Source organism: Chaetodon auriga, chromosome 24, assembly GCF_051107435.1.
Source record: "Chaetodon auriga isolate fChaAug3 chromosome 24, fChaAug3.hap1, whole genome shotgun sequence".
NCBI lineage: Eukaryota > Metazoa > Chordata > Actinopteri > Chaetodontiformes > Chaetodontidae > Chaetodon > Chaetodon auriga.
Window position 1 is genome coordinate 6,478,410 of NC_135097.1, and position 25,013 is coordinate 6,503,422.

A 25,013-nucleotide genomic window follows, 5' to 3' on the forward strand; every position below is an offset into this window, starting at 1 on the left:
TTTAACGCAGTAAACTCTATCATCTCTATACAACCCGTAGGCTCACAGTGTGGAAGAATGTCGGGTGATAACGCTTATTTCTAAATGCATCTGTTTATCTTGTGCTTTGGAGAAAGTGGAAGTTGACTGGCAGACGCTAATGATGTTTATTATTCTGTTTTTAATGCCCACATATTTACATTTGCCCGTTATTCCTCTGTCCCGTACCCCTCAATATAGACGTGTAGTTGCTTAAATCCATAATAGCAGCTCGTCGCTTGAATGCAAAAGCGTTCGTCCCTGGGTGGGCTCGAACCACCAACCTTTCGGTTAACAGCCGAACGCGCTAACCGATTGCGCCACAGAGACTTGTGGCATTGCATAGTAAGGGATCTTAGACGAACTTCGCCCACACGTTATCTCAGCGTAGAGGAGAAACAAAGAAGGGATTTTTTTATGGCCTGATCTTCCATCACCAAAGTTTTTAAATGTTGGTACATACCATAAATTATTTTAAAGACCTTAAACTTTTATTCCTATATACTTTACATACAGAGAAAAGTTGATCCCAGGGTTCATGGTGTCTTGCACATATTGTGCAGGAGCAGAAGGGGCAAAGGAGAGGATGATACCCTTGACCTGTGGAGGAGCCACCATGACAGGCACCTGTGAGGTCACTGGAGCCAGCATCACCAGCTGAGGGCCCGAGGTGCTGCTGGGGATGCCAGCTCAGGCCTCTAATCAAGGCTCAACCAGGGACTGGGAGGTGCATCTTCATCATCCACCCTCAGGAAGCAGAGGACAGTGAGGGAGACACTGAGGATGACAGCGAGGAAGACTAGACTGTGTTTGTTAAGGCCACGCTACATATGGGGTGAGTACCAAACACCATCTCCTGATACTTCCCTGAGTACCTCAATAGAAAAGTTACGGACACCCCCAGTTATAATACAGCTGTTCAATAATGAGTTGCCTCCTCTTCTTCCTATTCTACTTTCAAGCTAAAAGTGGCTTATTATTGCTTGCTCACATGGCATACTGAATGTATTTACATGTATTTTGTTGTTATTTGGAAGATGTGGAAACTGATTTGTAGAGGTAATTGGCTTTTTAAGGATCAGTTTCAATTATTCTCTGACTTTATATTCTGTTACCTTTGGATACAAGGACACCCTGTCGCTGACAGTCCTCTGATCCTTGCTTCATTCTCGGAAGCCTATGTTTTCATTCCTTTTTAAAACACAGGCCGTCCCTGGGTGGGCTCGAACCACCAACCTTTCGGTTAACAGCCGAACGCGCTAACCGATTGCGCCACAGAGACTGCTATCAAGGGGCGTGTCCTAGATGTTCAAGCCACACCCACAGATATTCTCTATTCACATCAAAACGTCGAAAAGTTCTGACCCCATAATGATCATGTGACTCCCTGTGTGCACTCTCAGCAGCATCTTTTCCTGGCCTGACTCCGTTCTACGTGGGGCCGCTTCAGAAAACACCTTGATGTCACAATGTTGCAGGGACAGGTGAGCATCAGGTATGCTGGACTGCATCTTTTCTTGTTTTGCTAACCCTTTGTTACAGTTTTTTTTTTCTGTTTTATGCCTTTTTTTTTAGCTCTTAATGTCTGAATTAAATGACTTAAGACATCTGTAGGCTTGAGGCCGATCACGTGGCTATTTGGTATCAGGTGTGGTTTTAACATCCTTGTCCAGGCTAACTTCTGTTCTGCCCCTCAAAGTATTATTACCCACAAGTATTTTGTTAACCTGAAGTGTGCTACATGTAGCAGCTTTGAACTACACTAGTTATTGATTGACTTTTTAAGCAATAAGTAAAGTTTGAAGAGCTTTAACACTGATAGAAGCTTTAAATCTCAAAGGGCAGAATACCAATAATTTAAACCTATTAACTGGCTCATGCAAGGCTGAACACCAAAAGAATATGTCCTGCGTTCACTTTGTAGGGACGTGCAAAGCTAACGTCTCCTCTGCACGAATGTGATCTCAGCATTATCTGCTCTCCAGGTTGCCTCTGTTCAGACAGCTCAGCTCTGAATGGAGCGCAGGAGCCGGTGTCTTCCTCTGTGTGTGTCACACTGCATAAAATCTGGGTTAGCTAAAGCGCAGCACCCAGGGGAGGCGCTTTTCCCTCTCATCCTCCTCGACATGTCTCCCTGCCAAACGGACACGGGGGTGTCTGAGGAGAGAGGAGGGGTTGGTGGGTGGCCACGGTACAGTAGTGCAGTGTGTCAGGGCCTGCAGCATATGAGAGTCCTGGCTAGTTTCACCTTTTTTTTTTTTTTTTTTTTTTTTGCAGACGCATACTGAGCCATGCACAGTCATGGCTACAAATACACACACATGAATGCTGCGGGTGGGGGGGACATAACCTGCACACACAAATACACATAGTAACACACACTTTGCCGGCCGGCCAATCTGGTAACAGCAGACGCCTCAGTGGGCAGAGGCTTAGTTGGGGGGGCCCAGTCACTTTCCCTGCACAGATACCACACCACCACCACCTCCTCCACCAACCCCCCATGTGTCTTTCATTGCACCGTGTCTCTCCTGGCAGATGTGGCCGTTGGATCAGGCACTAACGAATTCCTCTCTTCTCATTTGTGGGCGCGGGGGAAGCCAAGCCGGAGCGGTTCAGGCACCTGTTGCAGAGAGAGAGAGAGAGAGAGAGAGAGAGAGAGAGAGAGAGGGAGGAGTGTGCACAGCAGATGAGGCTGAATTGAAATTCTCATTTACATCCAGTTGTTGATGTAGAAGCTGCAGCTGACGGAGTAACGTATGCAGACAGAGCGCAGAGCGGGCAGTGAGGAGGGCCTGGCCGTCGGCCATGTGCTCAGGATGCCACGGGTTCAATCCAGGCACCTTCTCTCACATGCTGCTCAGGAAAGCCTGAAATACCTTGAAAACTTGTGACGTGACGGCGCTCTCGCTCATCACAAGGTGACACATTTGTTACATAACTACAAATGTGCAGGGAAAGCAGTTTATTTCTCGTTTTTGTGGGTTAGTTAAGTGCCATAACTTCTTAAAACAGTCCAGTTTTTGCAGAGTTCAGCCTCGTTAAACTTTTCCTTATGAATGATCAACTGATGGAATGAATGTTGTGAAAAAGTGTGAAAAAGATGAACCTCCTGCTGACCTCTAAGACATGACCCCTCAGTTCATCCTCTGCACTCCACCATAAAACAGTCTGTTTTCATAACTCACGATTTATTCATCCAGTTATATCATTTTTGTTTTGTGAGTGGCATAAAGGGACGAGCATTTTTCTGTACAGCCCTGCCCAGCAAAACGATGTGTAAATGAACGTTGACATCAGTAAAAAAAACTGGAAAAAAAAGAAAAGCATCTTAACACGAGGGTCCTCTCACCAGCTTTCAGCTGAGGTTTCTTCTCAGTCTTGTGGTTTGCTCTGCAGGCTGTTAAATGCAATGAAAAAGCTCCAGAAGCACCACTTTTGTGAAGATTTCCTCTTCATTCAGCTACATTACCAAGGTCGAGTACAAACCTCCAGCTCAAACCAATGAAACACTGTATTAAAGAGCTGAAGATCTTATTGTCAGCTGTGAGCAAGGATGGTGAGACACTCATGTGAATCGGGGCATTAAAGGCTTCTTAGTAGTAATAAATGGCAATTTTCTGCATTGAGGAAATAGTCATTGCGAGAAACTGCTCATCTAAACGCTGTTTGCTTCTTTTCTTGAAGTGAATAAATGCAATAAAATTAGCCAAATGCAATGAAACCAAACAGTTAAACTACTTCTTTTCACACTCGGCTTTCTTTTCAGAAGCTTATCAGGATGCAGACGTTTCACTACAATGCAGTTTGTTTGTTTTTTTTTTCTTTCCAGATTTCATCCTCAGTTTCTCCTGTCTGAGCCCCCCTGGTTTGCTCTGAACGCGCAAGGCACATCAAAATTCCTTTTGTCAAAACAAAAGTGCCCCGAGCAGCCACTGAGGGCTGGATGGGATGCAGGGATTCCCATGGCCTTACTGCCATCCAGTTGACACAGCCGGCTGCGTGCGATTTCGCAGCAAGCGCTCGCAAAAATCGCTCCAGTTTCGTTTGAAAGCTCTGTTTTAGAGGCGGATCGCGCGCTGGGAGCCGTTTAACGCGCCGCTTTGGCGCGGATTGAGTACAGTTTGCATATTCTCAATTGTTTTCATCCCCACCACAAGTAGTTAATTTTTAAGCAATACAATCTGATGTAAGTCTGGGCATGGCTGCGGCAGATTTTCCCAACCCCCCTCTCTCAATCCCTCCCCAGCACTCACACACACACACTGCTCCAAAATACTTTTTTATACAACGGTGGGGGCTCCGGAGAATATAAGGTGGCCATATTTGATAGATTTGTGTCGGGCTCTGCAATGCAGAAAGCGAGAGTTGTTGCGTGTGATCTCGCAAGTGACAGTGACACCAGGCAAGTGTGTCGCGTTCGTGACTGATCCGGACTTGGAGAGAGAGAGAGGGAGGGGGGAGAGAGAGGAGAGGGAGGGGGGCACAGACAGAAAAGAAACAAACAAGTAACAATGTAACTTACATGCAGTCACACACCCCTTTTTTCTTGTAACAATGTGTACGTTTTTAAGGAGGGAGGGGGCGCGCACAGGGAGAGACGGAGAGAGATAGGGAAAGGAGGAGGGGGGTGCCTTCTGAAATAATATAGTCAGCCATTTTTTATGTAAGGGGATTTTTTTTTCTTATTGGGGGGGTTGTTAAAAAATAAATATAAGAGGGCGGCCATCTTTGTTGCTCTGCCGAGTGTAAAATATTTCAAAACGCCCCCCACTTTTTCCTGTGCCGATTTGAATATTAAATAAATATCATACATTCGAGCGAGAATACGCTTTTTTGAATACAAGGACGGACCCGATGACAGGAATATAATGTCCTCTCCTCTACGCTCCTGTGAGGAAGACGAGGGCATGGTGGTTAATTCCGAGGGAGGAGATTTTGATGAAGAAGACGACGACGACGGAGACCTAGACGAGAACGCAAGCGACATAAACTCGCCGGCGGCGCCTCGGGAAACTGCAACACCAGCCGCGCCAGGTACGGTAAAAAAAGCAAGCTGGCGGACAGGTCGGGAGCGCGCACACGGGATAAAAACACACTTTTAACTGGCGCTAAGGTGGTGGAGATGGAGGCATGTTGGAAGTAGCCGGAACCCGCGGATTGTGCCCCAAACGCGTACCCGTCCGGGACCAACCCGGTGCAGGAGAGACCCGAGAGGACAAGTCGAGTGCGCGCGTCCAAAAATCGAATTTACCAATCCAGATTTTTTTTGTTTTTTTGTTTTTAAAGGACGCACATGTTTTCCCCACCTAAAACCTATTTACACCCAGTTACTGCACCTATATGCCGCCTTAGGTGCCATGTTTGCAGCTACAAGAGAGGCTAGAAAAGACAAGAGGGGCGCGCTTTGGGAACAGTTTGCAACAAAGCGCAAAAGAGACAAACAAAATAACGCACAACCGGCCAGATGTGTCCCAGTGCCGTCGCGGGCTCTATTTTCTCCCTCTCCACTTCCTCTCGACAGCGATCACGTCCTAACAAAGTTTAAAGCAACTTGCCACCGCCGCTGTCCGCTTCCCCCACGCATCAAAAGTTGTTTGTCCCTTAAATCCCCCGTTTGACAGCTCCCAGACGCGACATGACATGTGCATGAGCTCGGGCTGCGGGGTAATAAGGTCGAAGCTGAAGGGTAAAAAGCTCTCGGCGAGAGAGGTTGGCTTAAACATGGACTCCCCTGGCCCGAGGCTACATATACATAGATAACCCATCATTGGGAGGAGTTGATGCGTTTTTAGCGGTGCAGACATGAAAGCTGGGTCATAGTGTGAAATCGTGGCGTGAGACAGAAACTTGGCCCCCCTGCCCCATTGTCTCTGTGACAGGTCAAAATAGGACACTGCTGCATGCTGCTCACTTACAGGCCAGAGAGGTGGGACTGTTCAGCAGCCCCTCTGGTAGCTTAGCACACTAGTTATCTAAATAATATCCCTGAAATGTTTAATCGAGCATCCTCATCCAGCAGATCGGTGTGTTTATGTGCTGCAGGAGTTGCTGCTCTCGGCAGCGATGTGCAGTATTGATCTTGTCAAAAGATGACTGAGTGAGTGCATATGACATTCTGGAAGTTTCTGTGACAGTGGGGCTGCATATGGGGTTGCAGTGAAAGTAGAAGCTGCAGAAAGTAGCGGCTGGTTCACCCCACTGCAACTGGAGAAGTCAGAAACAGCAGCGCAGCAGCCTTAAGGTTGCAGTTTATTCATAAAAGGCGAATAATAACTAATGGTTTGGTTTGGATGCAATGCAGATGTATGAGAGCACTGAAAAGTCACAGAGCAGATGTCAGAATGGAGGAAACGTGACATAACATGATAAAAATGTAATTTCCAATATGGATATTGCAGGAGTGATCCATTGCATTGTCTTTGGACTTAATTAGCTTGACTCCGGACCCGCCGCCATGCCGTGCCAGACAGATAAATTATGGTGTCGGGGCTTCCCGACGAGGACTTTAACCCCCTCACGACCCCTGCCAGCGGTGGTCGGGGTCCCGGTGCGGGAACTGCACAGCAGGGAGAAAAGAGAAGTCGCTCCAGTTCACCGCACCGTCCCGCTGACGGCCTCTGAATCACCGAGCCCTGCGTGCGTGCTGCCGCCGCCCCCGGCGTGTCTTCGGCGGCTGCGCGCTGCACGGCTACGCGGGAAGCGAGGGGTTGGTTGTTTGGACGGGGTGGGAGTGAGGAGGAGGAAGAGGAGGTGTTTGGGGGGCCTGCTGCTGGTGCTGCTGAGAGCGCTCACCAACAAAGGCAAGGCAGACAATAAAATCCGACAAAAAGCAGCCGATCAAACATCGCGGAGACCGCAGCCCGTATTTTGGTCATGCTTTAACGCTTTGCTGCAGTTTGTCCTTTGAAGCCGAGGCTGCTGTCTCTCCATGTCTGTCTGTACTTCTCTTTTTCTACTCCAAGCCAGGTCAGGTTGCAGGTTAAATAGCTTTAACGTGGCTTATGATATTGCACAGATACCGTGGGGAATAACTGGCCTGATATTTTCACATCATTTGCTGCCTGGAAGCTGAGATACATCCGTGCATTTTAGATGCACTGTGCCTGAGAGTTTCCTATGATACAAGGATTTCCTTGTATTTGCCTAAATCAAAAGTTTGTAAATGTAATAACACTAGATTTATTCATTCTCTTCAGGACTTGTGGGTGATTTCTGGCAAAAAACACCAGAGATAGTTTGTTTAAATGTTGCTGGTCACTCCTCCCCATGACATAGAGTCTCACTCACAGCCCTCTGGCAAACCATCTAATTTAGCATGTGTCAATTCCGGCGAGGTCAGAGGTCACCGAAGCCACCGTGGCCATCACACAGCTTTTGTTGTGTGTGGTTACGTTCAGAGGGGATTAGCTGGGTGTTGAGGAGATTATAATTGGTCTGATTCTGAGAGCTGTCTTTCTTTCACGCCTCCCGTCTCCCCTCTGCTTCTCCTCCCAGACGAAGAGCCCGAGATATCCGACAGAGAGGTCCCCTGCAGGAAGAAGGGCCGGCCGAAGAAGAAGAAAGACACAAAGAAGAAAGACAAAGAGGGGAAACCTGCCAAAGCAAAAAAACGCAAGAAGATTGTAAGTTTGTTAAGCTGTCCTGCTTTGGATTTTTTTATTTTTTTGTCTTTTTTTCCACTGACTGCAACATATCCTCCTCTGTTGTGTCAGGACAGCGATGTAGACAGAGACTCAGACAGAGAGAGAGACTACGGCGAGAACTCGGACAGCGTAGCCAGCGACTATGGCTCTGGAGAGAAGAAGAAAAAGAAGAAACATAAAGAGAGGAAGGAGAAGAAAACCAAGAAGAAGAAAAAAGACGACGGGGACCGAGACAGCAGTCAGGAGGAAACAACGAAGGTAAAGCGCCCGAGTCGTCTCTGGCGAGTCCGCCCTCGTTTGATCCGGTTTCTCTCTGTTCTGATGGGTGGTTTCTCCTTAGCAACCGATAGAGCAGAAGACCTCGGCCCAGCTGGCGAAGGAGTGGGGTCTGGAGGATGTTGATCATACCTTCACGGAGGAGGACTACAGGGAACTCACCAACTACAAAGCCTTCAGCCAGTTCATGAGGTACAGTCTCTCCCTCTTGTTTCCACGTGGTGTTGATGCGCTGCTGCTGTCAAGCATCACAAATAGAGTGTTTTTTCATGTGCTTCAAACACTGGTTGGTGATGGAGGTACAGCATTTAATTGTTAAAAATGCCACTGGTCGTTGCTTCAGTCGGTGAGTTGCTGAGTGGAGACGGTTATGGCTTGAACCCTTTCAAACTGATCATAAGATTCAGGGTTTTATTGAAAGTTTTGCTGCTGCAACCCTGAATCCAAAACACAGAATGCCATCATTTGCATTCAGACAAAGTGTTTCTCCGTACATTCATGTGTTCACGAAGTGGTGAACCTCGTTCATGTCAGAAAGGATTAATAAATCATCACATTGTTTTATTCATGTTTTACACAGCGACACAACTTTATTTTTTTTCAAAATCATTGCTGCATTTTAATGTAATTTATTCATCACTGTGTCTCTTCATAGTGAGAAACTGGTCTCATACTTGCACTTAGGTGGAAGGTTCATATCAGCCAGATTTAGGAATGTGAGCTTGTTTCTGGTCTGCCTCTTCAAAGCATGTATCAGACACAGCTTCACCTCCTGTACCCACACAAGGACTCTGACTCGTCGTACTGTCACTGTACTTAAACAGAAATAGACATACAGTTAAAAAAAAGCACAACAAAGCTGAACAAAGACATATGCATACATACAAGTAGGTGAAAAAAATAGCTGCGTGTAGATACATGTCACAGTGTCTGTATATAAGCTGGTGCTACTGTGAATTGTAAACAAGAATACAGTAATGCAAAGGTGCAGAGTGCAAAGAGTGCTGAAATAAATACTGAATTATTAATGTAACTTTATATGCAAACAGTAGGTGGATATGTACAGTGTGCACAAAAAACAGAGCAATGGCTACTTATTGTATAAAGTTTCAAGCCTCTTGCCGTCACACAGACCGGCCTCCCTCGACACCGGCAGCACCACTCAACATAAACTGTCCCTGGTGAAACTCCCAGCAGCGTGTTACCGTTATGTCCACTGCATGTATATGTTGGGAAGTTATTTGGCTGTTGGACTGAGCTGTAGTGGAAAACATTTTACTTTGCAAAAGCAGAATTCTTATGTCTAATACATAAGCTCCCAACCATCTCGCCCCCCCTCCTCAGGCCCATGATAGCCAAGAAGAATCCTAAGATCCCCATGTCCAAGATGATGACCATCCTGGGGGCCAAGTGGAGGGAGTTCAGCTCTAACAACCCCTTTAAGGGCAACGCCGCTGCCGTCGCTGCGGCCGCTGCAGCCGCCGCCATCGCTGTCGCCGAGCAGGTCTCTGCGGCGACTGCCTCACCTGAACCGCCGCTGCAGCCGCCGCCGATCAGAAAGGCCAAGACGAAAGAGGGCAAAGGTCAGCGGTCAGCTTTACACCTGCAATAATTGTGTGTAGTCGTGTCGTGAGTACACATTATGTCTTTTATGTCCGATGTTGCACATGATCTTATCCGTCCAGGTCCTGGTTATAAGAAGCGCAGTAAAAGTCCTCGAGTCCCAGACAAGAAAAAGGCTGCAGCGAAGGCCAAAAAGATGGCGCCCATTCGGATCAAACTGTCGCCCATAGGTGCCAAGAGGAAGAAGAGCTGCTCGGTGAGTACAAATCTTCTTCGCCCTCCGTCTCCGTCCACGTTCCAGCTGTCACTCGTTCACCTCTTTTCTCTTTCTTTCTTCCTCTCGGCTCCTCCACTCGTCCCTGCTCTCTGTCAGAGCGACGATATGGACGAGGACGAGTCCGAGCAGGAGGACTCCAGCGTCCACAGCTCCTCGGTTCGCTCCGACAGCTCCGGCCGAGTCAAGAAGAACAAGCGAGGACGGCCGGCCAAGAAGAAGAAGAAAAGTGAGCAGCAGCTGCCTGTTTTATGTACATCAGAGATGGTATCGTCATTGTTAAAATGTGCTGAAAATGCTGAAAATGAGTCTTCAGAAGACAGTGAGAGTCACTGCAAAGACTCCAACAACCGACATGAACACAGAGGAGTCTTCTCTAAGAGTTTAAAGTGTCTCTTTAACCAGTTTTACAACCAGTTTGAGCACAGCTGAACTATGTAACGTGTGATCATGACTGTGCAGAAACATGACTCATGCAGCAGCAGACCAACGTGTAGAGATTTTACAAGAGGAGGCAACACTGACAGCTTCAGCAACAAGCATTTAGCAAGTTAGATGGACAAACCGTTACATGTATCCTCCACTCTGAAGTCCCCACATCCTGCACGTTGCCCCTTTTTTGCAGAGATTTTTTTTTTTGACCATCCTCGATCAGGTTTCCGTGATCACTCTTACAAAAAACCAAAATACGACCACACGTCAGACTCTTAGATGGCTGAAAAATCTCCGGGTCTGCTTTAATTTATATGTTTTTAGTCTTGACAAAAACACACATTTTCACTCTTGTTTCAAACTCTCCTGTCCTCGGTCTGCCTGTGTTTGCTCCTTCCAGTCCCGGGTGACGAGGAGGGCGACGGCTACGAGACGGATCATCAGGACTACTGCGAGGTGTGCCAGCAGGGCGGAGAGATCATCCTGTGCGACACTTGTCCTCGAGCCTACCACCTCGTCTGCCTCGAGCCCGAGCTGGACAAGGCCCCCGAGGGCAAGTGGAGCTGCCCGCACTGCGTGAGTACATGCCCGGGCCTGCTCTCCACGCGTGATTGTTCTCAGCATCCTCGTTCGCATATTTCTCCCCCAGCCACACATCTACTTGGCAAACCTGAGTGAAAAAAACAGTTACAAGTGGTTTGTTTTTACTTGCTTGGAGCAGCAGATGAATAGAGGCTTTGTAGCTGCATCGCACATCTCGGTGGAGAGATTCAGAATCCTGCCCAGACAAAGACAGATACCTGAAGAGGTGCTGTGGGTGTAGATCTATTCAGTAATGTCACAAAAAACCCTGATGCTCTTTTTTTTTTGGTTACCGTGACACAGTGAGCTGTTTTATCACCGCTGAGCAGTCTTTAAAGCCACTACATGGAGAACATGATGATTGAATCAGTTTATTCTGAAGGCTTAACTGTGTTGCGAGTCTAGTTGTTCGCTGTCAGCTCATTGCCCGGGTTGAATCTCTGTGAATTTAATGTCGACTGTCCAGGTGTTTGGTGGAGACTTTGTGTGCACGTGCTGGTTAAATTGCATCTTACCTGACAGTTTCACAGAGTGTGCAACATACTTACAACACGTGGAAGAGAAATTTATGGCAAAAACTCTAAAACACAAGAAAAACGCAGGAGGTGGCAATGCTGTTATACCCAAATCTACTCTTAAAGAGGTCATTGGTGCAGGAAAAGGACCACAAATATGCTTAACTTCTCCTGACATCGCCCTCTGCTGGAGTAGTTTTGCATAAGTCAGGTAGTTCAGGTCAGCCAGTCGCGTGCTTTGATTAAGTGCATCTCTGCTGTGATTGTGATGGAAGGCAGGTGGTCCGAGAATCGATCAGCTTCTGAGTTCTCCTCCTTGTACTTAGTTTTTTGGTTGTAGTTACTCGACGCCAATAAGAAAACACCTGGGGCCACTTTGACTGTGTTCTTAAACTCAGTTGAGACGTTGATCAATCAATCAAACGTTTCCTTTCCCAGGAAAAAGAGGGAATCCAGTGGGAAGCGAAGGACGAGGACTTTGAGGATTTCGAGGAGGACAGCGAAGACAGAGTGATATCAGAGGTCGGGGTCGGGGTCGGGGTGGGTGTCCCCACCGGGGCGGAGGAGGAGGATGACGACCACATGGAGTTCTGTCGGGTGTGTAAAGACGGAGGTGAGCTGCTGTGCTGCGACACCTGCACCTCCTCGTACCACATCCACTGTCTGAACCCGCCGCTGCCGGAGATCCCCAACGGAGAGTGGCTGTGTCCGCGCTGCACGGTGAGCTGCCTCTGGTTTACCTCTCTGCTCTTTATGTCTGATGTCTGGGTGTCAAACAGACTCAGCTGTGTCAGTACACATTCCCAGGGACTAACTAATAAGTGTCTCCCCCCCCAGTGTCCACCAATCAAAGGACGCGTCCAGAAGATCCTTCACTGGCGATGGGGTGAGCCTCCGCCTCCCATCCCGGTTCCCCCAGCTCCTGACGCCCCACCTGACGCCCCCCCACCGCCGCCCATGAAGGGCAGAGCCGAGAGGGAGTTCTTTGTCAAGCTGACCGGGCAGTCCTACTGGCACTGCACCTGGATCACTGAGCTGCAGGTGAGAGAGAAACGATCAGCGGAGCGATGGATTAAGTGATAAATCCAAGAAGAAGAAGATGAGAAACTGTTTTTTTTCGTGTGAAATACTGGATAGTTTAACCATGACAGGCCTTGAAAAATCCTTCAGATGAAACAATCCAAAGAGGAAAATAACTCCTCAGTTCAAGTACTCACAAGTCATGTTCATATGAAAGCTTTATTTTACTTTATTTTAAAGGCTCACAAGCCAAAAAGGCTGGAAACTAGCAAACCTGTGCATCCTCAGTTTGGCAAAAGAACTTTATTCATCTTGTGTGTCTTCGTCTGTTTTGGACTCGTACAGTATTTCAGCCATCAGATGTGATTCATTGAAGAGGTCACTGAAAGGAATATAAAGACAGTCAACAGCGAGTTTTACTCAAAATGTTAATCCAGTAGCTGCTTCTTCCTCCCTCTCTCCCTCTTCTTCCATCCAGCTGGAGATCTACCACTCAGTGATGTACAGAAACTACCAGAGGAAGACGGACATGGACGAGCCTCCCAGCCTGGACTACGGGTCGGGGGGAGAGGACGAGAACGGAGTGGGAAAGAGCAGCAAGAGGAGGGCCAAGGACCCCCAGTACGCCATCCTGGATGACAAGTACTACAAGTATGGCATCAAGCCTGAGTGGATGATGATCCACCGCATCATCAACCACAGGTGAGGGCGTCTGTTTGGGTGTGTGAACATGCAGTGTCTGCACCTATGTGTGTATGTGTGTGTGTGTCAAAGGTTATTCCATTACTTAAATTAACCAGTGATGTTAAAGTTCTTTAAAAGTAACACGTGAGAGTATTTAAGTATTTCACCCTGTCTCATGGTGTAAAAATCTATCCAATGAACTGTTGTCCTCCAGGGTCAGCCAATGTGATTTATTGCTCTTTATAAACATGCCAATCACACACTCACTGTCCCGTCTGCCAGTGTGGACAAGAAGGGGATTTACCACTACCTGGTCAAGTGGAGAGACCTGACCTACGACCAGTGCACCTGGGAGAGGGACGACCTGGAAATCCCCGGCTTCGCAGTTTACAAGAGCAACTACTGGAGACACAGGTAGGACCTGTTGGAAATGCATCCCACCCCCACTGACTTCTCACTTGTTCCTACATGGGTGATTAATGCTCGGGGATGGCTTGCTGTCCAACAGAGACGCAGTAATGAAGGAGGACCCAGACAAACCCAGAAGGAGGACCAAAAACCAGGAGGGCGAAGAGGAGTCTCCTGCCTCACCGGTCACTGATGTGGGTTAACTGAAGCTGTGGTTTCTGTATCGAGAAGTCTGATTTATAGTTGTTTCCTGTCTGTGTTTACACCAAAACACCAACAGTCTTTTCTCCTTCTGTCCTCCCAGCCTACGATAAAATACGAGGAGCAGCCGGACTTTGTCACGTCGACGGGTGGGACGCTGCACCTGTACCAGCTGGAGGGTCTGAACTGGCTTCGGTTTTCCTGGGCTCAGGGCACAGACACCATCCTGGCCGATGAAATGGGCCTTGGAAAGACCATCCAGACCATCGTCTTCCTCTACTCGCTGTTCAAAGAGGTGCTGGAGCCCCCCGGTCCTCATATCGTCTTGTTTCACCTCCTTGTGAAGGCTGACACTAACAGATTGCGTGAATTCTTCCTCCTCTGTCGCTCAGGGTCACACTAAGGGTCCGTTCCTGGTCAGCGCTCCGCTCTCCACCATCATCAACTGGGAGAGGGAGTTCGAGATGTGGGCGCCCGACTTCTACGTGGTGACGTACACGGGCGACAAGGACAGCCGAGCCATCATCAGAGAGAACGAGTTCTCCTTCGACGACACGGCTGTCAAAGGAGGGAAGAAGGCATTCAAGCTGAGGGTGAGGAGGGAAGATGTGGAGAGGAGAGGGCAAACAGATGTGACAGATGTTTCATTTTCAGTCGAATCTTATGCAAAGCCTTTGTTTGCATTGACAAAATTGCTTGCACACAAACATCACAACCATCATAACATGTACTGTATATGTAAGTGTGCATATACTGTTTACATCCTGCTCCCCTCCGCTGCTCCTGCAGAGAGAAGCTCCCATCAAATTCCACGTGCTGCTGACCTCCTACGAGTTGGTGACCATCGACCAGACGGCGCTCAAGTCCATCGACTGGGCCTGTCTGGTGGTGGACGAGGCTCACCGCCTGAAGAACAACCAGTCCAAGGTACTGTGGCTACTGTGTGTGTGTGTGTGTGTGCCAGCGTTCACACACTGTAATATCACTTCAATAGCCTAAATATGTTAAGTCTGTATTTCTGAGAGAGATATTTGAGTTAGAAAAAACACATGATGTAATTCAGTATAAAACATTTTTGATAGAGCCCTTAAAGTTGAAAAGTAGACTTCAGCGCCCTCAGATGGACAAACTATGGAATGGCAACACTGAATACCAAAGTAATTAATTCCCGGGTACATAAACTGAAAGCAAACAATAAAACTACAAATCATTAAAAACATTACACGTATCAGTTGGGCTCTTGTATAAATGTTACCATTAGAGCCAATTGTGATTACATAAATATATATGTATATGTATAAACTATATATATATTCTAAGCTCTAAGAAAATTCTTATTACATTGATAATGACAGCCACAATGCCAATGAATACATGAATGCATTAAATATCAGATACATTGTAACTGTATGTTATTTTGTCTTTACATCCAATGAGAAGAAGAGGACTAAAATAATTGCGGATGTTTGATTGCTTGATAGGGACTTTAACTTTTCTTGCCTTTGCAGTTTTTCAGGCGTCTGAACGACTATAAGATCGACCACAAGCTGCTGCTGACAGGAACTCCTCTGCAGAACAACCTGGAGGAGCTGTTTCACCTGCTCAACTTCCTCACACCCAACCGCTTCAAGTAGGCCTTCTCCCTCTCACACACACACACACTTGAACCAGGATCTCAGTGTTCAGGCCTTCACCCAGTCCATCTCTCTGTGCAGCAACCTTGAGGGATTCCTGGAAGAGTTTGCCGACATCTCCAAGGAGGACCAGATCAAGAAGCTCCACGACCTGCTGGGGCCTCACATGCTGCGGAGGCTGAAGGCCGACGTCTTCAAGAACATGCCCGCCAAGACCGAGCTGATTGTCAGAGTGGAGCTGAGCCCTATGCAGAAGTACGACACGCTGGAGCGTTTGAGGGGGATCCGTGCTGTTACTGCTCCTTCAGCTCCTCCTCCATTACTATATGCCAGCATCAACTTACCTGTGAAATTCAGCCCAGTTTTAAACCAGTCCTGACCCGTTTTTACCCACAGACAAGATAAACTGTGGTTAATTAGCTGTTAGTATTCGAAAAGCCTGACAACTGATGCAAAAATGCACCATTTGCATCTGATTCGTGTAGTTTAAAGGGATTCATAATGATTTTTATACTTACATTTAGCAGCCTGTGTAGCAGTTGGCCCCTTTAATTTCTTTATATCATTAATATTGAAGTAGAAAACGAGACAATTTCTTTTTACTTTTCAGCCGTTCATTGAAAACTCACCAATGTTTGTCGCAGTCATTGTTTTACCTTGTTCATGTTTAATATATACGACACTTATCATTTCATCATTTCATCATTCGTCTTTATGTATTTAAATGTAGGAAATACTACAAGCTGATTCTCACCAAGAACTTTGAGGCTCTGAACTCGAAAGGCGGAGGAAACCAGGTCTCCCTGCTCAACATCATGATGGACCTGAAGAAGTGCTGCAACCACCCCTACCTCTTCCCCGTCGCCTCCATGGTGAGAGCAGACAAAGAAAATCAGCGCTGCATCATTTCTGATGATAAATCCAAACAGTTGACCTTCTGTCTGATCACACAGGAGGTTTAAGTCCTCCGTTATTTGCTGGTATTTCACCTCTTTTCAATCCATTTGCTTTGAATTACTGCTGAATCGCAGAACATTGACACCTGGTGGTCATGTTCAGTAGTGCTTTTTGTGTCACATTTGTACTTAGAAGACTTTTGAGATGCAGGCGGTCCTTGTCATTTATTTATTATGAGGCTTCACATCATTTTCATTAATTCATTTCAAGTGCAGACAGTAAAATAATATCTCATTGCATGTTTTTTGCAGGAAGCCCAAAAAACACCAAACGGTGCTTACGAGGGGTCGGCCCTCACGAAGGCCTCTGGGAAACTGATGCTGTTGCAAAAGATGCTGAGAAAACTCAAAGAGCAGGGGCACCGAGTACTGGTCTTCTCACAGGTACACGCTCACATGGACACAGATACACAGTAAGCACAAGCACAGGCGAGTATGTTCACACGCACACCAGATGGACACCTCTCTTCACAGATGTTAAATTAGTCCCACGACACCTCCAGAAGGCTCAGCAGCAGACCGACTCCAGCTGTGGGTAATCAAGTGTAGATGAAAGCATACTCACATGACCGGCTTTCCTCCTCTCCTCCATTCACAGATGACTAAAATGTTGGACTTGCTGGAAGATTTCTTGGACCATGAAGGTTATAAGTATGAAAGGATTGATGGAGGAATCACAGGAGCGCTGAGACAGGAGGCCATTGACCGCTTCAACGGTGAGACACTGGACGATGTGCTGACATTAAAGGTGCAGTGAGTTCTCTATGACCTCGACTGGTCACCAGTAGGATTTACATCTTCATCGCCTGGTGCAGCTCCGTCAAAGTGGCAGAAGTCATACATTTTACCCCACAGGAAAAAGTTTAAAGTTACCAAACTTCATGCTCATGACAAGCTTGATCAAAAAAGCCAAACTTCCTGTTTCTTCACAATAAGAGTTCCCACTTCCTGCTAACACGGGCTAACATGTACACTCATAGATGCAGTTATTTTATCAACTGAATGTAAAACAACCTGCAGAAATATACTGCGAACATGTATACGGATGTATGAATGTATATTAATACCTGGAATTAAATGCTAGTCAGGGACAGCGAGCTCAATCCAAAAGAAACGCCTAATGAAGAGGGATCATAATACAAATACTGCATCAGTACTGCATTGCTGCTTCCTTTGTGTGCTTAAGAGCTGGGCTTTTTTAGACTTCACAGTTTGCTGCTCTGCATTGCTGAGCAGATGGAGGTTCAGGTAGTTGGTAGAAGGACACGAGGAGTCAGGCAGCAGGATCAGAACTGAGAATCAGTTGCTCTAACTGATGCCAAGCTGACAGATTCCTGAGATTTATTTAGCTTTCACACCAGGCACAACAATTATTGATGTCTGTGAGTTACAGACGACGATCGGCACTGGGTCGCATGCTGAGATTGTTTTTAATCTGGAGCTTGGCTATATCACAAAGCAGTGGTTGGCAACAATTGGTATTAAATTATACAGAATGAACAGTAGCATAAGGGTGAGTGCAGATGGAAAAAAGAAGAGTATTGGCCTGAAAAAAGTTTGATGATGAGGGAAAGAACTGCCTGGGATGGGAATCGAGCAAGTAAACAGTGGATCTTCTGCACACCTGAGTCACATGCATGTGTTCAGAGATAACAGATCAGGTGCGTTGATGCTGAAAACCTGTGCAGATCTTCTTTTTTCCCCACACAGAAAACTGATCATGATCGGACTAATAGGCAGCATCGATAATGGCATTGGTGTCAATAAAATCTTATCTTCCGATCCCTAATAATTGTGCAGTTGTACAGAGGAACAGCCACATAATATTACAGGATATGGATGAAAACATCTGGATTAGAGCAGGTATCAGCAGGATTCTGTCATCAAAGAGAAATAATTAACGCTACTGTCTGTTTGTGTCGCTCTGTCTCTGCCTGCAGCTCCTGGTGCTTGTCACTTTTGTTTCTTGCTCTCCACCAGAGCTGGAGGTTTAGGCATCAACTTGGCCACAGCAGACACCGTCGTCATCTTCGACTCCGACTGGAACCCTCACAACGACATACAGGTACGACGGCCCGGCAGCCGCCGACGAAGGCAGCGGTTCGGTACGATCTGAGCTTCACTTGCTGGCTTTATCCTTCCCTCTGCAGGCGTTCAGTCGAGCCCACAGAATCGGGCAGGCCAGAAAGGTGATGATCTACCGCTTTGTGACGCGAGCCAGCGTGGAGGAGCGCATCACCCAGGTGGCCAAGAGGAAGATGATGCTGACCCACCTGGTGGTCCGGCCGGGCCTGGGGTCCAAAGCTGGATCCATGACCAAACAGGAGCTGGACGACATCCTCAAGTTTGGAACAGAAGAGCTCTTCAAGGATGAAGGAGAAGGTGGGGTTATTTCTCACTGTCGGGGGGGATTTTCAGTAGAGTTTGGGTGAAAGTTGCTGTGAGATTGATTCTAATGGAGACGAGTTGGCAGGCTGATCCACCTGCGTGAAATTATTTTGTCAAACACACTCACTTTAACGCCCTCTCATCTCGACACATTTGGCCGGCCGACACGCTTGGCTTGTTGTGGCTTTATTGACGGTGCAGCTGGTTGACAAGAAAAATTGCATTTGCTGAATTTGTCTGGAAGAACAGCACAAAATGGTCTCCGCTTCTTTGACCCCACGCGCGGCAGGTATGAAGAACAGCTCGAGGGATAAAGCCGAGGACGAGGGCAGCGTGATCCACTACGACAGCACCGCCATCGAGAGGCTGCTGGACCGAAGCCAAGACGCCACGGACGACTCGGACGTCCAGAACATGAACGAGTACCTCAGCTCCTTTAAGGTGGCCCAGTACATGGTCCGAGAGGAGGATAAGGTGAGAGGGAGGGGGTGTTAAAAATGTTATGGAGGAGTTTAAGCAGGAGTTTCCTAACCTTGGATGTGGATGAGGAGTGGGGGTTTACTGCAGTGCAGTGCACACACTATAGTTACACAGTCTAAGATAAAGCAGACAGTTGGACTCCCAGATTGTTTCCAGGTTCACATGCATGTTCACAAATCATGTCGATTTCAGATCCGGCATGATCTGTCTTTGTTTATAAGGGTGGTGCACATGTTGAAGTATCTTTGGGCTCCTGATGGTCTGTTTTGGATAAAAGTACAATATAAGTGCAGCCGTTTTTATCCTCCAACACATAACATAAGCCCCTTTGAGTTAGAAATTGACAGAAAGAGAGATAAAAAGGTTTTTTTTTTTTTCCAGTAACCCACTAAATTCAGAAGTACACACACACACACACATACGCGCCAGCAGCACTCGGGTTGTGTAGTGTCTTCACAGATTTCATGTGGGGCTGAATATGAATGAAAAGAAATCATCAGTCAAGTGATTATGTAAAAATCCCATTTTGGACTTTTTGTTGGATAATGTGAACATGTCCTCTGAAATTTTACTGGCCAAGCGATGAATTGGTTTAATCGAGACAATAATCAGCAGATTAACGGATAATGAAACTAAATGGTAGTTGCAGAAAGGTGGTGCCGCCGGCCTGGTTGCCTCATGACGCAGGAAAATAAGTCTGTGTGTTGTTGTGGTGGAAAGATGCAGCACAGACAGAACGCACCGAGTTCAGTGCAATCACCACAAAACAGACTCAACTGAAAACAGTACAAAGACAATATATTTAATGTTTTACCTCATCAGCTTCATTGATTTTCATAAATATCTGCTTATTCTGAATTTGATGCAGCAACATGTTTCAAACAAGTTCAAAAAGGAGCAACTAAAGACTGGGAGAGATGTGGAATGCTCCAAAAACACCTGTTTGGAACATTCCACAGGTAAACAGGCTCATTGGTAACAGATGATAGTACCATGATTGGGTATGAAAGAATCATCCTCAACAACCAGGGTCTTAACTTGCAGCAAAGGAGGTTTTTTTTAACTCAAAACTTAAAGTTCTAACTGCCGTGTGCTCCTCTGATGCTCCAGATCGAGGAGATCGAGCGGGAGATCATCAAGCAGGAGGAGAACGTGGATCCGGATTATTGGGAGAAGCTGTTGCGACATCACTACGAACAGCAACAAGAGGACCTGGCGAGCAAACTGGGTAAAGGCAAGAGGAACCGCAAGCCGGTCAACTACAACGATGCTGCGCAGGAAGACCAAGGTAGGGCCTGGCAGCCATAACGGGCTCATTAAACTCCCGTCAGGTAGTTCAAGATCATGTTCAAGAGGACTCTATATTTATTATTCTAATCATATGATATTAGTAGAAATAGGATTTTAGACGACACATCCTCTGTTTGAGTCATTTATTGCACAGTGGAAGTGAATGGGCCTGGCCTATTGACAAACCACCGTGTGCTGTTTCAGAGTGGCATGCTGACATTTCAGATAACCAGTCCGAGTATTCAGTGGGCTCCGAGGAGGAGGACGAGGACTTTGACGATCGGCCAGAAGGTAAGGAGAGAGGGCGAAAGAGAGACATCAGACCGAGCTGTGCGGCTCGTGAACACAGAACGATGCCTGCTGTAACACACACGCACACGCACGCTCATCGGGTCTGTGTTGAATTACAGGTCAAAATTGATTTAGTTGTTACAGTCGCCTGGCAGAGTCAAACGAGTCGGATGGCCAAAAATGCAAACCTCCTTCCACCTCCTCCCCCGTCCTTCTGACAGTCAGAGGAAAACACTCGAAGCATTTCAGAAGTTTCTGGTTGAATGTTCTAATGATCTACAAACACCAACCATTAACTAGCTGCTTATTAGCATGCATATTCGTAGCATATTGCCGCTTCATAAGTCATTATAAAGCACTCATTAATGCCTTAATCTGCATGACCAGTTTTTTCTTAATCACCTCCTGTTTAGTGCTTATTAGTAGCAAGTAAGGAAGTCGTTGTACATGAATTATGATCTTAATAACTTAAGAATTAAGCGTTAACATGTTTTTATAACGACTACTAAAGAGCAAACAGGCTACGACTACGCATGCTAATAAGCAACTCGTTAAAGAATATGTGTTAATGTAACACATAACAGACGTTATCCTGACTGCCTGTGGCCTCCTGTGACCCGCAGGTCGAAGGCAGTCGCGTCGCCAGTTGAGGAATGAGAAAGATAAACCTCTGCCTCCTCTTCTGGCCAGAGTGGGAGGCAACCTCGAGGTTTGTACAACGCTCTGGAACCAGCTCTGCTTTCATTTTGCGTGTTTTTTTTTTTTATTATGTTGTGATATTACTGGAATCTGTCAGATTTGTTTCAAGTTGAACTCGCGCTCTTAGATATTTTTCTAACAATCTAACAGTCTTAAATTGGAGATTGGAGCTATTACATCTCCGACAGCTCTGAACCGTCCAAGCTCATTCATCATCCTGATAATAGCGGACGTGATTATGAGGGCCTGCGCTGTTCAAGTTTATTTTAGATTTATTAGGTAATCAGATGTACTCAAAAAAAGGCCTTGGGGCGTTTGAGAAATGCATGAATGAAAAAAAGTTTTCTCACTTCCAGGCTGTACACGCATGCAGGCGCATTTAAACAGACTGGCAGCATTTTCACCGTCCAGACAGTGCCAGCTCCCTTCAGGATTATCTGAAATCTAATCATTTCCATCCATAGGTGCTGGGATTTAACACACGCCAGCGAAAGGCCTTCCTGAACGCAGTGATGCGCTGGGGCATGCCGTCTCAGGACGCTTTCGCCTCTCAGTGGCTGGTCAGAGACCTCAGGGGCAAGACTGAGAAAGAATTCAAGTAAGGAAAAACTGTGCTGATCGAAATTATTCAGATCTTCCTCCATTTCTATCCGTCCTTTAACCACACGTTTGTCCTCTGCTTTGCCAGAGCTTACGTGTCTCTCTTTATGCGTCACCTATGCGAGCCGGTGGCTGACGGGGCGGAGACGTTCGCCGATGGCGTGCCGAGGGAGGGCTTGTGCCGGCAGCCGGTCCTCACCCGGATCGGCGTCATGTCTCTCGTCAAGAAGAAGGTGAGACCAAAGCCGCTCGCCATCTTAGGTCAAGACAAATGAAGCAAGTTAAGAGACTATGTGATATCTGCTGCTTGGGGTCCCTCAGTCAAAACAATGAAAGCTAAAGACATAGTTTGATGATGTCGTGAAGTAGCGTGGCATCATGGGAGTTCATTGCTAAACAACCACCATTGTTGATGAAATCCATCTGACGTGACTCATCAGAAGTTTGATTCACGTTACCTTCAGTCACATTCACCGACTTCCTTCCTCACTCCCTGAAGTATTATCTGTTGTTTCCTGTGTCGCCATTGACACAATGACCAGTGAAAACTGCCCTGTAGAGAGATAATTATTGAAAGCAAAGACATTGAATGGCTATTGCTGTAAACATGCTGTGCATAAAATGTATCATAAACGGGGTTTGCTTTCATGAAAATCTGAAGGATTATAGCTTTAATATGGTGCCTCCACATCAGCAGGGTCCGTAAGTAGTAAGATGTCTTAAATTCAATAAGCTCTAAGGCAGTGTAGTCTTTAGGTCTTGACTAAAACGTCTTTTTCCAGTGAAGAAATCTACCCTGACATCTTGAAAGATTTCCTGATTAGCCTACCACTCTCTGTTTGCCAGTTTACTTGAATTTATCCAAACATCTTCAATCCAGTTCTCAGTCCAACTTGTCGAAACCTGCTGACATCGTGATCTGCTGTCTGTGCCAGGGGGAATGTATGATATACTGCCAGGCGAGCAGGGCATGTGGGTGGTGAGTTTAAATAAGGTGGTATTAGGTAAAGAGCGCGTGTGCCAAGCTTTTTATTTTGCTGAGTGTTGTGTGTCCAGATCCAGGAGTTTGAGCACATCAACGGGCGGTGGAGTCTTCCAGAGCTCAAGCCCGAGGTCAGCATAGACAAAACCTCCTCCAGGGCCTCCTCCCCTGCCGTGAAGACCGCCACACCCACCCCCGATGCCAGCTATAACAACACACCTTGCACCTCTAAGCCAGGTACCCAAACATACGTTCACCAGATCCAGCAGGGGGCACTCCATGTAAAGGACACCAGATAAAGCTCAATCCAACCTACAGCAATGTGCGTGTGTTTTTATGTGTCTATTTATAACACCTGCAGCGACCCCTGCTCCTTCAGACAAGCCAGAAAAGAACGGAAAAGAGGTGGAGAAGGAGGAGGACAAAGAGGAAGGCGAAGCCCCGTCTGACAAGGAGAAAGTGAAGGACAAAGAGAAGGATGAGGGGAAAGGGGTGGACGGCAACAGGACCGCAGACCCTGAGGAGGTGGGACACTGTCCTCAAACCAGCACACACTTAACAGCTAAAGCGTCTTCATCCCGTCCAATTAGTGTGTTCCTAATCAGCCAATTAAGGCTAATTAAAGTTTTCTTTAACATTTCTGTTTTTGTATCTCTGCAAAACTTTGGCCCCTTTTGTGAAACCTCAATTTAATCAATAAGAGACGCAGATGGAGTTACATCTAATGCAAGAGATACAGATAAATAAGTCACATTCTTCTGTTTTTCTTATGTGTTTTGCCACAAATCCCATATACTTCGCATGACTTTCAACACTCTCCCGAGGCATGCCATTGTTTTTGCGTGTCTTTCTTGCTTCCAGTCAGGTTTTTCTGCTCACTTTCATGCACCATGAAAATGAAAAATGACATTGTTATTGTGTGGCAAACAGCGCCGGCTTGGAAGAAACCATGCTTTAAATGGAATTATGGCGGCATTTTCATATCAATAGAAAATATTGGCTGCCCCTGAGGTAGAAAAACACAAAGCAAACCATTACAGCATGCTCTGGAAAATGGTCATCCAAAATGTTAAGTATAAAAAGAATAAAAGACGAAATGTCTGCAACATACAACGATGATGATGATGTCTGTTTGATAAACCACAAATAGAATAAGCGGCAAATTTAATAAACTGAATAACAGTGTGGCCATCAATCATGAATAATAATTAAGTTTTACAGTTGTTCTCAGTTCCATTAAAGGACCAGTGTGTAGAATTTAGTGGCGTCGACTGGTGAAGGCACAGATTGCAACCACCTTAACACCCTTCGCCTCACCCTCCCCTACGGTGGCTGTTAAGGTGCAAGGCCCTTTGTAGAGTCATTCATTAGTTTGTCCATTCTGGGCTCCTGTAGAAACATGGTGGACTCCATGTAAGAGGAGCTGCTCCCTCTGTAGATACAAAGAACTCATTCGAAGGTAGCAAAAACACAATGATTCTTATTTTCAGGTGATTTTACACTAAAGAAAACACACTTAGGACTATTATTTTCCATTGCTGCCAATAGATCCCCCTAAATCCTGCACACTGCACCCTTAAAGCTGATTGACATTTAAAGATTTCACCATACAACAACAAAGAGACCAAGTCTGTTGTGCTACTTTCCATAGCTTTCCTCTTCGACAAAGGAGACATCACACAATGCGTCCCCTGGTCAGAAAACCGAAGGCAAGGAAGGCAGCGACCTGAAACAGGAGGAGAAGAAAGAAACAAGTGACACTCCAACAGAGGAGAAAAAAGAGGAGAGCAAAGAAGAAACAAAGCAAGACACAGAGGTCAAAGAAGAGAAATCAGGTACGGTCAGTTGGATGAAATCGAACGTAGCCTGGAGCAATGCAGCAAGTTGTCTTAGATGTAAATTGGAGTGGCTTTCCCTGCAGATGGAGAAAAGGCGGCGGAGGAGAAGGAAAAAGACAAAGAGACACCCACAGCGCCAGAAGCGACGGATGCCAAGGATAAAGCCGAGGTGGCTGACGTGAAGAAAGGTACGTCTCACCGTCTGTGATCTATGCTGCCGTAAAAACACAAGCTCC

General features: G+C 46.5%; 1 protein-coding gene and 2 non-coding genes across 4 annotated transcripts in view; 1 reads left to right on the top strand and 2 right to left on the bottom strand.

The window, feature by feature from the left end:
• Window positions 1–274: 274 nt before the first annotated feature.
• Window positions 275–348, bottom strand: trnan-guu (transfer RNA asparagine (anticodon GUU)). The gene has a single exon. It is a non-coding gene; the product is annotated as a tRNA-Asn (tRNA).
• Window positions 349–1,226: 878 nt separating this feature from the next.
• Window positions 1,227–1,300, bottom strand: trnan-guu (transfer RNA asparagine (anticodon GUU)). The gene has a single exon. It is a non-coding gene; the product is annotated as a tRNA-Asn (tRNA).
• Window positions 1,301–4,355: 3,055 nt separating this feature from the next.
• chd3 (chromodomain helicase DNA binding protein 3) overlaps window positions 4,356–25,013 on the top strand; it is a 40,107-nt gene continuing 19,449 nt past the window's right edge. For both annotated transcript variants that reach the window (XM_076725518.1, XM_076725517.1), the window contains exons 1-33: window positions 4,356–5,055; window positions 7,516–7,643; window positions 7,734–7,922; window positions 8,005–8,132; window positions 9,285–9,523; window positions 9,626–9,759; window positions 9,877–10,006; window positions 10,610–10,785; window positions 11,745–12,026; window positions 12,144–12,347; window positions 12,805–13,028; window positions 13,293–13,424; window positions 13,519–13,612; window positions 13,723–13,914; window positions 14,012–14,212; window positions 14,409–14,546; window positions 15,128–15,249; window positions 15,335–15,508; window positions 15,984–16,125; window positions 16,462–16,593; window positions 16,808–16,925; window positions 18,150–18,274; window positions 18,360–18,591; window positions 18,887–19,071; window positions 20,188–20,365; window positions 20,572–20,658; window positions 21,282–21,367; window positions 21,822–21,955; window positions 22,046–22,190; window positions 23,014–23,176; window positions 23,301–23,464; window positions 24,591–24,774; window positions 24,861–24,965. In XM_076725518.1, coding sequence (XP_076581633.1) covers window positions 4,890–5,055; window positions 7,516–7,643; window positions 7,734–7,922; window positions 8,005–8,132; window positions 9,285–9,523; window positions 9,626–9,759; window positions 9,877–10,006; window positions 10,610–10,785; window positions 11,745–12,026; window positions 12,144–12,347; window positions 12,805–13,028; window positions 13,293–13,424; window positions 13,519–13,612; window positions 13,723–13,914; window positions 14,012–14,212; window positions 14,409–14,546; window positions 15,128–15,249; window positions 15,335–15,508; window positions 15,984–16,125; window positions 16,462–16,593; window positions 16,808–16,925; window positions 18,150–18,274; window positions 18,360–18,591; window positions 18,887–19,071; window positions 20,188–20,365; window positions 20,572–20,658; window positions 21,282–21,367; window positions 21,822–21,955; window positions 22,046–22,190; window positions 23,014–23,176; window positions 23,301–23,464; window positions 24,591–24,774; window positions 24,861–24,965 — 5,233 coding nt within the window. In that variant the 5' untranslated portion in view covers window positions 4,356–4,889. The remainder of the gene's footprint in view (window positions 5,056–7,515; window positions 7,644–7,733; window positions 7,923–8,004; window positions 8,133–9,284; window positions 9,524–9,625; window positions 9,760–9,876; window positions 10,007–10,609; window positions 10,786–11,744; window positions 12,027–12,143; window positions 12,348–12,804; window positions 13,029–13,292; window positions 13,425–13,518; window positions 13,613–13,722; window positions 13,915–14,011; window positions 14,213–14,408; window positions 14,547–15,127; window positions 15,250–15,334; window positions 15,509–15,983; window positions 16,126–16,461; window positions 16,594–16,807; window positions 16,926–18,149; window positions 18,275–18,359; window positions 18,592–18,886; window positions 19,072–20,187; window positions 20,366–20,571; window positions 20,659–21,281; window positions 21,368–21,821; window positions 21,956–22,045; window positions 22,191–23,013; window positions 23,177–23,300; window positions 23,465–24,590; window positions 24,775–24,860; window positions 24,966–25,013) is intronic.